The following is a 17,543-nucleotide window of genomic DNA, read 5'->3' on the forward strand; positions in this document are numbered from 1 at the left end:
AGAAAATTAAGGTGATGGAGGAAAAACTTTCCTTGCTATGTGCTCAGGGCAGTGATGTGTCCTCCAGACCCGTAGGATCAGGGGAGGGGGGATCAGAGGCTGCACCACAAACAAAGTCAGCCATGAGCAAGGACGATCAGGCCTATGGGCAGCCTGATGGAGTCAGTGAGGCTACCAATAAAGGTCCTTTGGTGGGAACCACTAATGGGACCAACCAAGGTACAAGTAGCACTGGGCCCATCGATAAGCCTTACCCGGTTACAGACCACAAGCACCCCAAGGGAAGAGGGGCAACAGATAATGAAATAGAGCTAATGCGGCAGACCCTATGCAGAGCACTCGGGACCTGCCGATTTTGGATCTTCCACCAGCTTCATGCCCCTATACAATGGTCCTAGTAGGGGTTCCAACCTGTGGGGACGATAGGGAAGAAACCCTGCGTACTCTTATTAACAAGACAGCTCACTGGTTGGTCAAAAACACAGGCTTTAAAATCACACACCACAGGCATATTTTGATGGCAAGGAGGGTGGCCTGGATTGGAAGCAGTAGGAAGAGTTTTTCTGGCGACTGCGTGATATTAAATCTAAGACATTCAGAGCTAGTAAGAGATCTTCTTCACAACCAACGCAGGGGTCCATTCCAAGGTGAGGGTGGGTCCAGTATACAACTGCTCCCCTTGGGCTTTTTCTATAGAGACACAGCACGCGTGAATACGCAATGTGACCACAGGCGGACCCTAGTTGTACCACAATGGGAGGGCTGGACAGTCCCACTATCTAACCGATATGCACCTCTTCATAGTGCCTCAGCCCTAAACGAAATAGACTGACTGATACGGAGGTCGTCACCCGAGAATGGCGCCACAGGGGAGGGGCTGCCCCAACCTGTAGAACCAGAAAGGTTAGGCATTACACTGATAGACCATCCCAGCCCTAATGTGAGTAACAAAGTGCCTGGTGGGAGGGGCCGAATGAGAAATGTGGGTGAACCTCCCAGAATGTATATTTGCCCCACAATCAATAATTTAGGTAGCCAAACACTGGGAGAGATTAAAATAACCTCCTAGAATTTGTCAGGTCTGTCATCGAAAATTAAAAATCATAACTGGCTAACTTATATAAAGAAATACCATGTAATTTTCCTACAAGAGGTACATAGCAATGACCAGGCCTTAGAAGGATATAAGATGGTTTTTTTTGTCCCAGCGCGTAAGTCAGCCTCGGGGCGAGCAAAAGGTGGTTTGACTATTTATGTCGACCTTAGACTACAAGCTAGTTGGGACGAATTGGGATGGGCTTCGGACTGCATGTTGGGAATCACGTACCGCAACAAGGGCTTTAACCCCTTCACTGCGGCGGCTATTCCGCCGCAGTGCTAAGGGGGTAGGGGGGCCGCACAGCGGTCCCGTGCTTGTGACGGAACCGCTCCGTCATGGCACGCGGGTGAGCTGTGCTTGTGACGGAACGGTTCCGTCACTGCCCCGCCCATGCTAGACAACGTTAGCGCAGGCGCAGAATTCGCGCCGCGCAGGCGCGACACGGGGGCCGTGACGGAACCGTTCCGTCACCAGCACAGCCCACCCGAGGCTCGTGACGGAACGGTTCCGTCACGAGCATGGGAGGGGTTAATTTAACCCTTGTTAACTTCTATAATGCCATTACCGTAGGACAACCCCTTTTATGTTTAAACGAATTGGGGGCCCGGCTGGCAGGAATAGAAGAGCAAGGGGCAACAAGAACTCAGCTAGTTTTAGCGGGGGGACTTCAATTGTCACCCGTGCCTTTTCTAAAAATTTGCGGGGGAAATTGGTTGACCTGTCCAATGGTAGAAGGGTGGCACTTGAATCACAAGGGAGGGAGGGGCGCTGAGCAAGGTCTTGGGCAGTCAGGCCCTAACACATACCATGAATCTGAATGGAGTGGAGGGAAACAGTACAGTTAACCCAACTTTTAAAGGCAGGGGAAAGGACTCCATTATTGATTTTATTTTTGTTACCCACACGTTAAAGTGTCGGATCATAAGTTTTAACATAGAGGTCAGCATTTTTAGTGATCACAACCCGCTGACTTAGTGTATCAGAGACCCAAATCTGATTAATCATCTCTCCCAAAGGGTGGCCGGTGGTTTAATCAAAGCCACAGACCAGGGTAGGAGATTAAGATGGGTTAACATTGAAAGCAAAGCATTTTACAGAACCTTACTGGCACAGGATGAATCCAATGTTTGGAAGTGTCTGGATTTAGAAGTGGAGGGGGCAGATCCGCTCAAAGCATTTGAGGGTGTCGCCCAACAAATTGATGGCCTGCTTAGAAGTAACAAGATGAATAAGGATCTTAACACCCCCGGGTGGTTCGATCACGAATGCACCCTCACTCTGAGGGAACTGAAGTTAGCCCTAAAATCCATACCTAAAGATAGGATGAAGCTGTCAAGCTGTAGGGCGAGGTATAGAAAGACACTGAAACGCAGTAAGATCGCTTTACAGAATCAGGCCTGGGAGAACCTGAGAGAAGCGGCCGAATCAAAGGATTCGACCGCCTTCTGAAAAGTTATTAATGAACCGTGTTTTTAGGACGTAAACAAACCCGAGCTGGCTGTCACATTCTGCCAGAAACCTGGCTTAAGCATTACCAGGGCCTTTACAATCATGGCAGTACTGCTGATCTGATCATAGCAGAATCAGAAAGTGCGAGCCCATTACAGATAATCTTCTCCTTGGGAGAGATAAAGGCAGGGATCGAGGGGCTGACACGAAATAAGGCGCCGGGCCCCAGACCTTCTCCTGAGCCAGAAAGGACTCTGGGCGCCTATATTCACCAGGGTAATAAACACTGCAGTGGAGACAATGATGCCAACGTCCTGGTCTATGGCCATAATAGTCCCCATATTTAAAAAAGGTAATAGAAATAGCCCACAGTGCTACCGGTCTATTTCACTCATTGATGTGACTATGAAAGTCTTAGGTATGGCGATTCTTGACAGATTAATGGACTGGGCGGAAGAAAACGATATTATCACTTATACCCAGTATGGGGTTAGGTATGGTCGTTCTACCACAGATCAATGCCTCAATTTATATCTCCCGGCAGCCAAGTACACTGTGGCCAGTGATGGGACAGTGTACTTGGCTTTCATGGATCTGACAGCAGCATTCGACCGAGTGAACCAGAAGAAACTGTGCGAACTATTGGGGGCTGTGGGAGTCGATCCAGGACTGGTAAACATACTAAGAGCATTGTACCAGAACACCTCTGCCCAGGTTAGATATGATGCGGAGGGAAATGTCACCAATCGCTTTCCATGTTCAAGGGGAGTGAGGCAGGGGTGTATCCTGGCTACCTTCCATTTACTTTATATATAAATGGCCTAGCTCAGGCGCTGGTAGCATTAGAGGTGGACGGCCCACAGATAGGTAGGAGAGGGATTCCCATGTTACTGTACGCGGATGACGCAGTGCTTCTGGCTCGTAATGCGCGCGGACTTCAGTCCTTTATCGATGGCTTTGTACGTTTTATGGACAGTTTAGATCTGTCACCAAACCTTACTAAATCTTATGTTATGGAGATAGGAAAAGCACAAACTAGGAAAACCAAGTATACAATAGGCACTCATGTTATGTTATGTTATGTTATGACTCTTTTATCGTGCATGACTCACCCAGGGGCATCTCAGTGCTCACCAGAAAGGGGGGGATATCCTGTGGTTAGGAAGGTTCAAAACAACCAAGTTTTTAATTGTTTCCTAGGGGTTAGGTAAGTTGGGCATTTTCGCAGCGTCACTGGGAGGGAGTTCCAGTATTTTGGTGCTACGAATGAGAATGCTCTACCGCCTGTGCGGGTTAGCCGTATCCGGGGAATGTTCAGGAGGACTAGAGCATTTGATCTTAGGTTGCACTCGCTTGTGTGCTTGAAAAGTTTGTCCCTAAGATATGCTGGACCTTCACCTCTTAAAGCCTTGAAAGACAGGCAACAGATCTTGAACATGGCACATTTTTGGATTAGCAGCCAGTGCAGTTGTCTGAGCAAGGAGAGGGAAGGGGTTCCAGGGGGGCAATTCAGGACCATTCTGGCCGCGGTGTTCTGTATTACTTGCAGCTTTGATAGGGTGGTGATTCATACCTCTGCCAGTAGGGCATTACCATAATCCAGCCTGCTTCCTATCATTGCCTGTACTACAGTTCTACGGTGCTCCAGAGGTAGATAGGGAATAATTTTGCGTAATAGGCGTAGATTGTAATAGCATGATCCTGCAATGTTTTTCACATTTTCCTTCATGTCTAGTTTGGCATCCAGTTGGATTCCCAGGCTTTTTACTGAGGTAGAAGGTGTTGGTGCTGAGCCCAGTTGGAGTGGTCACCAGTCTGGAGTCCAAAGGACTGCAGACTTCCCTAACAACATTAACTCTGTTTTCCCTGGGTTGAGTTGTAGGCATTGCTCCCTCATCCAATTTGCGATCGCCAGCATACCATCCATAAAACGTTGTTTCTCTTCAATTATGTTTTTACCGATTGGGAATAGTAGCTGCGTATCGTCAGCGTAAGAGATAATCTCAAAGCCGAAGGATTGAATCAACTTGGCCAGGGGAGCTAAATAAATACTAAACGGGGTGGGGCTGAGACATGAGCCCTGTGGGACCCCCTTATCCTGTAGGAACTTCTTTTTGGAAACAAAAGGGCCAAGCATGATGGTTTGCCATCTATCCTTTAGGAGGTTTCTCAGCCACTGTAGGGCAGTGCCACTGATACCACACTCACTTAGTCTCTCCGCTAGCCTCTGATGAGATATTGTATCAAAGGCCGCGGAGAGATCTAAAAGAATCACTGGAATGGACTGGAAAAGGTCAAGGCATTTTCATACCTGGGGATCCTATTTGATAGCCGCCTTAGTTTTAAAGCCCTTGTAGACCAGAAATGTAACACATTAATTAGCTCTACAGGGGCAACCATGAATTTTGCAAAAAGGCTAGGCCGTTGGTCCCCGGAGAAAATACTGAATCTGTATAGTTCTGTAAGTTGTGCTAAAGTCCTATATGGTAGCGAGGTTTGGGGCTTCACAGACCCACATAAGCTACAAACAGAAGAAAATAAATATTTGAGATGGGTATTGAAAGTCCCCCAGAGCACACCTTCTTACATTTTTCACGAGGAACTGGGCCTTGTTCATATTAGTGACAGGCTGCAATGGAAACCCCTTGCATGCTGGATCAAAATATGGACAAATCCGGAGGCAGCGCGAAGTAAGCAGATAATATTGAATTGCATGGCCCGGGACCAGGGTCGTAATGTTCCCTGGCTTAAATATGTCAGGGAGAACCTGACTGCGTTGGGTCATGCTGAATATTTTACCCATTCAACAAAATTGTTATCCCGGACAAGGGCCCCATTAAGACAGAATTTTTAAATAGAGTTACATCAAACAGGGAAGATAGAGAGCTGACCAAGTTAACGGTGAGAACTCACCACCTAATAAAGTCGTGTCTGGGCCTGGAACCTTATCTGTCCCATATTTATAACCCACAGGACAGATTTCTTATGACCCGTTTCAGGCTAAACTTGTTCTACCACATTCTGGCAGTTCCGGCAGGGTACACTATGCAACCAGAGACGAAGGGTCCATGCGGCTGCGACCGATGGTCTCCGCAGGACACACTTCACTTTGTTTTATTATGCCCTTTCTACACTTACCCCAGGTGATTATTTTTAAAAGGTATTTTAAGAAATGCTATGTTTAAACAAGCAAAGGTGGCCCTACTGTTTTTGAAATTGTCTGCAGAGCTCTCAACGCTTTTGTGTACATTAAACTTCCTAAGATTGGCGATGAAACTTAGAACCAGTAGAGGGGATGGATAAATGTATTTGTCTTTAACATCTGTCATTCAGAGAAAGGGAGGGTATCACTCGGGTACATATGAATTATTCACCTGTGTCTTGATTCTGTAATTTTCCAATGCAATATTTTACCCATTTTCGGATGAACCATTTTAACCTAGGATATTTTATACCAGCTCTCTGAGATGATTCTTGAGATGAATCAATTACATTTCCTGCACTGCCTGTATATAGATTTTTAGTGTGGTTTTTAAAAATGTTTGAGATGTTCTTTTAACATTGTACTTTTTATGATATTGTTTTATACCGAATAAAGTATCTTAGATTGATTGATTGATTGACTGGGGGTGAGTGTCTGAAAAGTTTCAGCGCTCCTTCATCATCTCCTTGTGTTTGCTTCACACATAATTACAGACATAGTGGCAAAATAGTTAGATAGTAAGCATGATTTGTTCATCTTTACACGCAGAGGTATACATACACGTCTCCTTGGGGGTGAATTTGAAGAAATATACCTGCTAGGTAAATGCATGTAACAGTCCTGCAGACTCTCTGGATATGGTGACACATTACAGTGAGTAATCTATTGTCTTTTCCCATGCATGTGACAGCACATATGCTGTGCGCTCCTTCATGCTCCCCATACCTAAATCCAAAGACTCCAAGAGAGCAGCGGTACAATTCCACGCACAAAACTACACGCAACGAGAGAACCTTCGGATTACTGAAGAGTACTTTCCACTACCTACATAAAAGTAGAAGTGCACTGTAGTACAGGCCTCAAGATAAGCTGTAAAATTGTGGCCACTTGTACCATGTTGAACAAAATTTCGACTTTCAGAGGCATACCATTGAACCTATCAGATCCAGACACAGATGAGGGGGATGGGTCACGTAGGGCACGGCAACCTCGAGACAGATCAAGGGCAGAAGAGGGCAGACAATGTCGTGCGGAAAACACAAATAATTATTTTTAGGGTGAGTAATGATGAGACAATGCACTTCATGACTAAAATGATACTGTGTTTTATTTACCTTAATCTCAGGTAAACTGTATGCACACATGTGTTATCATGATACATGTGTGAGAATATGTAGTACATTACTAGATTTCAAATAAAACACGCACAACAGTCAGCACTGAGTACCACATGCAACAGGTTACCTCACCTATTGGCATGCCAGGGTCCAATCCCTATCTACTTTGGACGAACATGCACAGCAATGGACCGGTCATTGTGTACACGCGCTCTCTTGATGAGGCCTCAGATGCTGTACCTTGCCTCGCACTCCATTATCTGGTTTCAGTCACTGGAGCAGTAATGCTGCAGAGGTTGGAGACCTCACGGTCCCCAGCACCCAGTTCACCTGTCCCAGTATTGTAGCTGTCTGTAACTGTTCGACAACATTGGTGTCCTGCACTAATCCCCCTGGCCACGTCAGAATTGCAGTGGGCCATTTCCACCTGGATGGCCACAGTGTGTCTGGACAGGACAGCTGTGGCACTGCTCAGACAGTTGATTGCCCTGGTGTAACCAGGCAAACGGCCCCATAAGTGGTGATGTTGTCTGCAATGTTGGGTATGCTCTCTCTACATGGTGTTACAGAGATCTCTGATGGCATGTCACGTCCCTGAGGTTATCTGCATTTGCCCTATGGCCCTCCGCCCGTCGCCACTGTGTTGGTCAACTCTCTGATGCTGTCCTTAATATCCACCATGTTGTTGTTCAGAGACACCAGCTGGGATTTCATTGACCACATGTGTATTAATTGCAGGTACTTCACTTTCACCATGGTGCATTGCAAACCCAGAATCGACTCCGAAGGGGCCGGAGCCGGCGTCGAATGCGGAGCCGGCGTCGAACTTCGAGTTGGAAGATCTCGAGGTCAGTCCGGAGCCGGTGAAGCCGTAACCGGCGTCGATCACCTCGGCGGCGCAGACAGATGCAAAGGCAGAGTCGGCGCCGGCATGAACGGCATGAAAGGTGCTGGAGCATAAGCTTGGGGAACTCCCAAATTGTATGCCAACGGACCTATGGGACCAGTCGGTGCTCCAGAGGGGTACATGGCTCTCGCATAAACACTATACATGGTGTTTAAAAAATGCAAAGGATCCTGTCCTAGACCCGGAAAAGGAGGATACGAACCCACCGGCTGCTACTGGGCAGGGTGCACCGGAATCGACTCCTCTTGTTCCTCGGGTTGGTGAACCGGAGTCGACGAGCCCTTAGGAACAGGAACCTCCTCTTCCTCTTCATGTTCTGAAGACAGAGATGGAGCCGGAGAAGGATTCGATACCAGAGTCGGTGAATGCTCCGGTGACTCCAACGGTAAGGCCTCACCTTTTGGATTCCGCTCTGGAGAAGGAGATACCATGTCCTTACGATGTCGTCGACCAGACGACTTCGCCCTCGAATCCGACTCCTTTGCCAAATGGTGCCTTGATCCATGCTTCCTCTTCTTATGTTTTTTCTTCGATGACCTGGAAGCATGTCCCGAAGTCGACTTCGAAGCCGACCTCGACCGGGACCTCGACTGGGAGCTCGACTTCGAGCTCCTCGATCTCGAACACTTCTTGGCCCCTTTTCCTTTTAATTTGGCAACCAGGAGTTTCGCCTCACATTCACGGAGAGCCTTCGGATTCATTTTCAAACAGGATCGACAACCTTGGACGTCGTGATCTGAACTCAGGCACCATATATCTGTGATGGACATCATTTTTCCGCATTCACCAAACGGCTTAAAACCAGTCTTCTTAGACGACATCACGACAGAAGACAGTGACACCGGAAAGATACAGAAAACCTACAATAGCAACAAAGTTACTATCAACGCAACAGAAGATCCCTCGAAACCGTTGACGCGGAAAAAAGGGAACTGATGTCATCATGCCGGCGTGGGCCTATTATGGTGTCGGTGACGTCAGTGGAGCTGCGCGCGATGTCGTGCTCCTGTGACGTCGTCCACGTCGGCGAACTACAAAATAATTTTTCGAATGTTGCTGACGCAGGGGGATACTCACAAGTTGATGAATCCACTGGCAGATGTATCCATCAGAAAGTGATATTCAAAATAGTAAAATGATTTCAACATGAATCATCTGTTCTTTGCAATATTAAAAAACATCAATAATCCTAATCTTACAGAAAAATTACTAAAAGCCAATATAAAATGTCCTTCATAAGTAAATTGGGTAGGTTGGACGTTGGACGTTGGACGTTCACTGAATACTTTTCACAAATCATCGGGTGTAACAGCTGTGAACACTAGGCGAACTGAGGGGAAAGCACCTTGGTGTAAGTGTGACTACAGGGGTTCCTGGGGCCTTCCTCCATCGGGCTCAATTGACCCTTAGTTTGGGTGACCAAAGGACTGGAGAGCAACAAAATGTGCAAGTATTGTTTTTTTCTGGAATGAAAGGGGTATGCAAGAGGTGTATACTTTAATAGGATCCTGTTCATGTCTTGATGAATGAAGTGAACTCTTAGGAACCGGCTTGGTAGAAACATGTCGACACATTAGTGGTGTTGGAGTACTAATTCACCTACACTTCATGCCCAGTTTTATAAACAAGTGGTAGTCTGCAAAGTAAAATCCATACTGGTTTACCACACTGGTTTGTAACCTCTTTAGTGGATCCCTAGCTCCATAAGAGCTTAGAAAGTGCCTCCTTGACTCCAAGGTGCATGCCCCTCTACATCAAACACGGGTTTTTGAGAACGTGGGATTGTCCAATGTTGAAGCATGACACCTGGTCGGTATGTGTCTCGCAGCTTTTTGGCACACACAAAAGTTAACTGGGTATCCTCAGACTGTAAAAAACTAGTAAATAAAAACCGTGAAGCAGCCCAGCTAGAGTTCTCAGAGGGCTCTCCCACAGTTAGCTCAGGTGACCTGGTGTAAAAAGAACTGTGTTGGAGGCTGGCCCGCCCTTGAGGCCTCACACCTCTAGTTTCCAACCTCAGATAGACTTTTGGGGTTTTGTGTTACAGTACACTTAATACAATTGTTTACTGGCATTAGAGAAACACGTTTTCAAATTTGAAGTACTTCTTACATTGAATCAAAGCCATCAATTACAATAAAAAAGTACAATTAATACATTTCCTGAGCATAAGGAATATGGGTATATAAACACTGTATATAAAATATTACCATTATATGTTGCTCATTGCAAATTATAGTGAGTGCATAGATTATAGTACAAGATATCCATTAAATGTATATTTTAAATCAAATGCAGGTAGGAAAGTGAAATTCAATGATACAGAACAATTTCAAAAGATAAAATAAGTTACTATTGTACCTATACTCAAAGTAGCAGTCACTTTTCAGGAATGATGGGAGTCTTTCCTTCATGATCCACTGTACTCCTTGTTCTCGGTTTAGGCACTATAAAAAGAAAGTCTATCATCAGAGAGAGCATGAGTGTCTAAAACTACAAAATGTGCTTGCCTGTGCATGCTGAATGATGTATTACAAACTGCTCTGTGACATGCTGAATCAAAATCACATGACAGGTCAGCAAAAGTGTAGATCACCTAGTCTGTTACTTGGCTGATCTCTTTCCCTCTGCAAAATGACACAGCAAACATTCGCCATTGCAGCCTGCCCTGAATCAAAGACACAATATGTGCATATGGTCTCAGCCTTGCATAATACGGCTAATCCCCATCCAATAGCATAGGTGTAACCTAATAAACAGCAATACCAAGTAAAGGATATTGGTTTCCATTGTAGTCACATTGGTTTTTCATGCATCTAGTTTCACTCTATCATTATTATTAACTGGCTCTTATTTGTCACAGCCTTTAATTGTGAGGAAGTCTGTCTCAGACAGACACTTTGTTTGTCTAACCTAAATAACCAGAAACATGTTGGAATGTCTGCCCCTCTCCAGGATGAGACCATGATAAAGACATCTTCCCGGTTCATCTTTTATATCCATTACTCAAGCATAGACCAAGAGTTGAAGGGTGAAAGGGAAGGAAATAAATCTACGATGAACAGTAGGAATAAGCAGGATGAAGATCACTGGTGAGCATTCTCTGCATTGCCATTTTGCTCCTCTACCTTGCCCCTTAGCAACAGAGAAAGATCACAAAATACCTAGGGACCTACCCTCTGAGGAAGACAAGTAGGAGCCATCAAGGAGGTAGGAGCCACCGAGGAGGTAGGTGGAATATTGCTCAAGAGTTCCGTGCCAACTGCATGGTTTCTTGAAAGCTCTCATGGCATAAAGTCGAGCTCATATCTTAGAAATCCAAAACATTGCCCTCCAGGTGAAAATGTGAAACTCTGAGATAACTGCAGGCAGAGTAGAAGGTCTAATCCAGGGGTCCCCAAACCGGTCCTGGAGGGCCGGATCCATGTCAGATTTTTAAAATAACTACATGTATCTCAATGGGGATATCCAAAAAATCTGGCATGGATCCGGCCCTCCAGGACCGGTTTGGAGACCCCTGGTCTAATCCCTTGCACCAGGAACAAAAAGATCTTGAGTGGAGTGCACACATTTTGAGAGTGGGGACAGAAAGTGGAAAGGTTGATGCACAGCCCTGGAAGCATTTCCAGAAGGACCCAGCCTCTGAAGCCAGAGCTATTCCCATCCAGACCATCAGCTGCAGGTGGAGGAGGGCAAGAGGATACACACAGAGGAGTAGGTTGAGGAAAAACCCACCATCAGTCAGAGAGGGACTATCAGGATAACTTGGGTTTCCCCTCTACTGATTCTCCACATGATTTTCTGAATAAGAGTTAAGGATAAAGCATAAATGAGGCCTGGAGTCCAACTGGATTAACATGGTGTCACCGCATCTTCCAGATCCACGCTAAAGAGTCTGGTATCCTGGAGCAGAATGATGGAAAGAGAGAAATACCAGTCAACTCTTGTGAGAAGTTGGCCTGATATATAGTGCTCACTATTCTAGTGATCACTGTGTATCATACCAAACGACCCTTATTGATGATTGGTTGTAAGTCAACCTTATAGACCAGCTATCCTAGTAGCGTGGACAAAAGCAGTCTTTAGGCTAAACTCTAGAGGGCGTGTTAAGCCAGCTGTTTTACCATCACATTTACCCCTTGAACACCAAGTGAAAGGACACCACACAAGTTGTTATGAAAATAAAGGATATTTATTCATAACAAGTCTACCCTGAACTCTTTATGAGTCAGGGAGCTAAGCACAATACAAAACTCTTACGAAAATACTTCAAGTTGCACAATTTACACAAATGCCCGAGGGGCACGAAAAACCATATACACTAAAAGTGGAATGCGAAATACTAGCAGGTAAGTAACAAGATCCAGAGGCTTCAGGATCGCTAGGACTACACTACTGAACCCCAAGGTTAGGAGCAGGAGGCCTAGGGAGATCGGGTGCAGAGTGTGCACTCTCACGCGGGATGCGGGACAAAGTCTATGGAGGCTAGTATTTCTAAAGTTACTGTTTTCGGACGAATCCGACTAGGTAGACTTAAAAACGAAAAAGGATCTGGACACTTGGATAGTGAACCTGCGTTGGAGCACCGAAATGCTCGGGTTACCTAGCCCAGGGGCTGCGGCTGCATAGGGTTCAAAAGACGTCGGGAATCCTCGTTGTAGTCTATGGAGCCTGAAAGAAGAAGTTGCTGGCAGGCTGTAGGAGAGTAGGGTCTGCAATCCTATGATCACCCGGACTTTTTGCTTTTGTTTCACTGGTTTACGACTTTCTCGGGCTGTGGGCCTGCCAATCAGACCCACAGCCTAGCTGTTCTCTCGCTAAATTGCTGTGTGTACCCTAGGTGCATTACCCAATTGGAACTGGGCCACCCTGTCAGACCCTGTAACTCAGGGCATCGGTGCACCCAGGGCCTACCCGGGGCTGAAGCATGTATTATGCCACCCCTGGATGGCCATCTAAATCTGACACAACTGGCTGCACGACAGCTGGGGCAACGTAGCGTACTCGCCCGTTGCTGTAGGTATAGTATCCCTATATCTAACTTTAAAAATGGACACCCGAGTTCCTATCAGTCACTCCTATAGCAGGCCTTGACAATCCTGAAGGCAGAGTGCGTGGAATCGTGTGAATTGGGCTCTGGCACGAGCCGAGCCCGGTTGCAGCTGGCGGAACCAAGACCCAATGGCTGTTCCATGATAACGCATATCATATCGGTAACTTCGGTATCGCGTTATCAAGACATGTCGAGTAAGGTGTCATACGAATCGGGATGCTGCCCCCTCACCAATTCTGGCGACGAGGTTAGCATTCCGCCCTTCTAGAGGGACACGACATGTACGTAACTGTGAACCCCGGTTAAAGTTAACTGAAGCCTCAGCTCCACAAAATGGACGCTGCCACCACAGACACGAGTCTGACCTCCTGCTGCTGGGAGTCCTTCCAGCGAGGAGAGCTTGGACAAAGGGTTTCCTGCCAGGGGCGGTGTTCGCACCGTCCCAGACAGGGTTTGTGTATTCTGGGTAGGTAGGGCTTTGCAAGAAGGTGACTGCGGAGTGGCACCCCGGTGCTCACTACGCATCTGCCGGCTAGAACCAGTTCCAGGGGCGCGCAGCGCAGCCCCTGACCTGGGGAAAGTCCAGCAGGGGGAGAGGGGTGTAACTACCCCCCTTCCTGGTCCCACCCCTAGGGGAGGACCTAGTCATGTACCCACCCCTTTCTTTAGGATAAAGGCCGGAGCGGGGACCCTTCCAAATTAGATCATCTTTGAATCAAGAACTACTTTCTACGAAAGGACATTCGAGACTCTTCTCAAGATTTCTCCCTTGTGGCTAAGGAGTAGTCACCCTGCATCCGCAGGCACCATCTAAGAACTCTGCGGTTTGCTGCAAGTCCTTCCTCAGGAATCCGACGGCCCAGCTCGACGAGAACCGGCTTCCCTGGCACCTCTGACCTCTACCCACATCGTCAGCTCAGCTGAGATCTGTGGGTGCGACGAGACCTCGAGGGACCGGCCATCATCAAAACCTGCACGCTTTCTTAATCCAGCACGACCACCGAAGGAATCCTCTGGTGAGTGCTCTGGGGTCCGAGAAGCCCCGATCCTGAGCCGCTCCAGCACCGAAGTGCAGCCTCCCAGCATCTCCACGATCTGCGTGGGGCCCTTCTGCTCGCCGCTCAGCACGTTGTCCGATCACTAGCCGCTGGCTTGTGATCTCCTTGACGACATCCGACAACCAACGCTGCTGGTCTGGTTGCTCCAGACCGGCCCTTGCTCCCTTTTCCGAGAGGAGCACCCCGGACCCTCCTGGTCCACCCAAGACGCCATTTTAGGCCCACCACGTGGCCCTGAAATCTGCCAAGGCTTGTTGCCCCAATCCTGGGCCCAGCGACGCCGACAGCATCAACCTTCGTGGGACAGCTCGCACCTCCATCCTGGTCGCCGACAACGCCTCCTGGTCCGTGAGACTGCCGAGCCTAGCGTCGCCCACTCACCTAGTCGAGGTGATGACCATCCGGTGCCTTCCTGGTACCCTATGACTACTGGCTAGTAGTACGAACTTGGTCCCCTCTGCTTTCAGGTATCATCGATCTCTGATCCAGGCTTGGATCTCTACGAACTATTCTTCACTGGTCGCCGGCCAGCAACTCCTTCCTTCCGGCTCCTGGCTCGTCAGCGAAGACCCCCGACGCCTGTAAGACTTGTGCAGCCGCAGCCCTTGTGGCTAGGTAACTCCGGCATTTCGGTGCCCGCATAGCCTCCTTACTTAAGGGTCCTGAGTCCCTCGCTCCCGACTTGCCTTATCGGGTCCGCCCGAGACCACTAAACTTTCCGTGCCCTCGGGCACTTGTATTGATTGTGCACTTGAAGTATTTTCCTAAGAGTTTTGTTCTGTGCTTAGTACCCTGTCCTCATAAAGAGTACAGGGATGTTGTGATTCTAATAAATATACTGTTTATTTTCATAACACTTGTGTGGTGTCCTTTCACTTGGTGTTTAAGGGGTATGTGATGGTATAACAGCTGGCTTAACACGCCCTCTAGAGTTTAGCCCGAAGACTGCTCGTATCCACGCTACTAGGATAGCTGGTCTAAGGTTGACTTACAACCAATCACCATAAGGGTCGTTTGGACCGATGCATAGTGGTCACTAGAATAGTGAACACTGCATATCGGGCCAACTTCTCACATTGGTGAGCAGCGGTTGGGATTTGAGCTTGCTGTTGTTTTACCACGCGTATCCTAAGAATATCTTGTGAAAGATCGCAAAAGTACTCCAGGTACATATAACTTAGCTTAGAATACTCTGAGTTCTACTGAACCAGCTGTTGTAGCTCCGCAAGGCTTAGCACACCTTGGCTACAACTCTTAGCAAGGGATCAGTAGGTAAACATGTAGTGTAGGTAGGTGCATCACTTACACCACACTAGAAGCAGACAAAGGAGGAAACTCTGAGTCTCCCCTTGTGTCAGTCGACCTTCCACAGGTCACCTCCAGATATGCTGCACTTAGCTTCCAAGAGATGCGACAGATCTGTACATCTCGGAAGTTAAAACAGGGTGCAAACCCTACCATTCCGTTTCTGATTGGTCTCTTGGAGACTTATGATGCAAGGAGGGCGGGTAACACCGACCCTTCTCATCCAGAAGTGGATATGCCCCCCCCTCGAGGGAACCACAGGTGACCCTGACCTTATCCATCCCTCCGCAGACGATGAAGAGGAGGACGAGGAGCCGGAGACATCTGGGGACGAGGCAGACAAAGGTCCAGTAATAGTTAGTCAGCTAACACAGGACAACTTAAGCCGGCACGAGAATGGTACTAGGAGACCCCTGGTGCCTCTCTCGGGCCAGCTTAACATTGGGAACGGACGAGTTAGGTCTCTGTCGAGAGGCTCTAATAGATCCGTTCGAACCAATGGCTCTCGAGGCTCTGCTCGAACAGGGATGACGTCCCCTCAGAGGAGAGTGTACGAAACGAAGGAGCGGGAAGTCAATCTGCGGATCGAGAGGGAAGAACTTGCCCTAGCCAAAGAAAGACTCGCCTTTGCTCGAGAGCAAGAATTGAGTGGGACGATTCCCACTGGTGGCAGCATTCCCCCACGGGAACCCAGGAGTTTAGACACTAAGCACCTGAATAAGATAGTGCCCCCCTTTAAGCAAGGGGACGACATCCACAAATGGATTACTGCTTTGGAGCGGGCCTGCACTGTGCAGTGCATCCCCCAGAGTCTGTGGGCAGCTATCTTGTGGCTCTCCTTTGAAGGTAAAGGTAGAGATAAGCTCCTCACTACTAGAGTAGAGGACGCTAACAATTACCAGGTCCTGAAGAACACACTGATTGATGGGTTCGGCCTAACCACTGAGCAGTACAGGTTGCTGTTCTATATGAACAACATGCGAAGGAACTAGCGCTCAATCTGAAAGATCGACATTATCCGGATCATTTAATACGCCGTGCGCGTAAGAGAGCCTTCCACAACAATCGAGAAGCACTTTTGCAACACAAGAGGCCTGAGACCATAAGTGAACAGATGACTATGGTCCAAACTTTCACCACATCTTCCAACCAGGTGAAGAAAACCATACTAAAACATTGGAAGATATTAAATACAGCAGCAGGTACAATACCTCGCCCTCTGTTTGCATTCAGAAGAGGACCCTCTATTCGGGATAATCTGGTGCACACCAGACCACGCAAAGAGATGAGACAGACTATCAATACCATCTGGAACAGCAATCCAGTTCAAGGCCATTACCCCTGCGGGAATTGTGCTGCCTGTCCACAGACACGCAAAACCTTAACAGTGGATATCGGCACCAATAGACCTTGGAAGCTGACAAAACACACTAATTGCAAATCCGAAAAACTAATTTATTTGATCATCTGCCCATGCAAAAAACAGTATGTGGGCCACACAACGAGGATGATCAAGTCTCGCATCAGCGAACATAAAAGCACGATCCGATGTAGGAAGCAATCCACAGGCCTCACAAATCACTTTTTGGAAGCGAAACACAAACCTGAGGATATGTTATGGTTAGTGTTGGAACAGCCATATATCCCACCACACATCACCAATGTCTCCCACTTTCTTTTTGTGAAGGAGCAACGGTGGATCCACAGATTACAATCTGATGTCTATGGCTTGAATGACAATATTCCTTGGCTATCAATCTGATTGGACCCCTTGCTATGTGTAATTTTGGTGGACCACTTGCCATGTGTACTTTTGGTGGTTACAACGAGTCAGTTTTGGTGTGATGCGACACCAGGCCCCTTGTTGACCGCCTTCAGGTTCTCAAGTTAAACACAGTCCACTTGTCTATCTTTGTCTCTCATAACTGACACCCTTATCGCATATCCATCATCAATCTACATCCACTAGGAATGTATATCCACTGTAGGGGTTAAGGCCTCCTTCGCAGTTGGCCCAGGACCTTTTTAATTCCTCAGATGTATAATTTGTTATTGCTGACTTTCGGAAAAATAGCGCTCACTTCACGCTCTCTGGGCGAGGCGATTAACTTATGGGACTTTATACTTTTCACTCATTACATTGCTTAATCAGATTTCTTTGCAAGGGTCCTGTCCTATAAGTTAATTAATAAATCGCGGTGTTATTTGCAATACAATTGCGTTCCCTTTGCCTTTTAACATTTAATAATAGAGCCAGATTGAGGCTACAACACGCAAGCGCTAGATAACTGCATGTTAGCAGTGTCTCGCGCTGTGCCGGGACGGATTTTGTCAGTGCTGTACTAACGCGCA

At 47.4% G+C, this 17,543-nt stretch overlaps 1 protein-coding gene across 1 annotated transcript in view; it reads right to left on the bottom strand.

Moving 5' to 3' along the window:
- The window catches only part of RGS22 (regulator of G protein signaling 22), a 1,820,811-nt gene that overhangs the window by 1,589,182 nt on the left and 214,086 nt on the right, over positions 1–17,543 (bottom strand). The window contains exon 5 of the mRNA XM_086966055.1: positions 10,137–10,222. Within this exon, the coding sequence (XP_086822181.1) occupies positions 10,137–10,222 (86 nt within the window). The remainder of the gene's footprint in view (positions 1–10,136; positions 10,223–17,543) is intronic.

This window comes from Lissotriton vulgaris, chromosome 4_1 (genome assembly GCF_964263255.1).
Source record: "Lissotriton vulgaris chromosome 4_1, aLisVul1.2, whole genome shotgun sequence".
In the NCBI taxonomy this organism is placed as follows: domain Eukaryota; kingdom Metazoa; phylum Chordata; class Amphibia; order Caudata; family Salamandridae; genus Lissotriton; species Lissotriton vulgaris.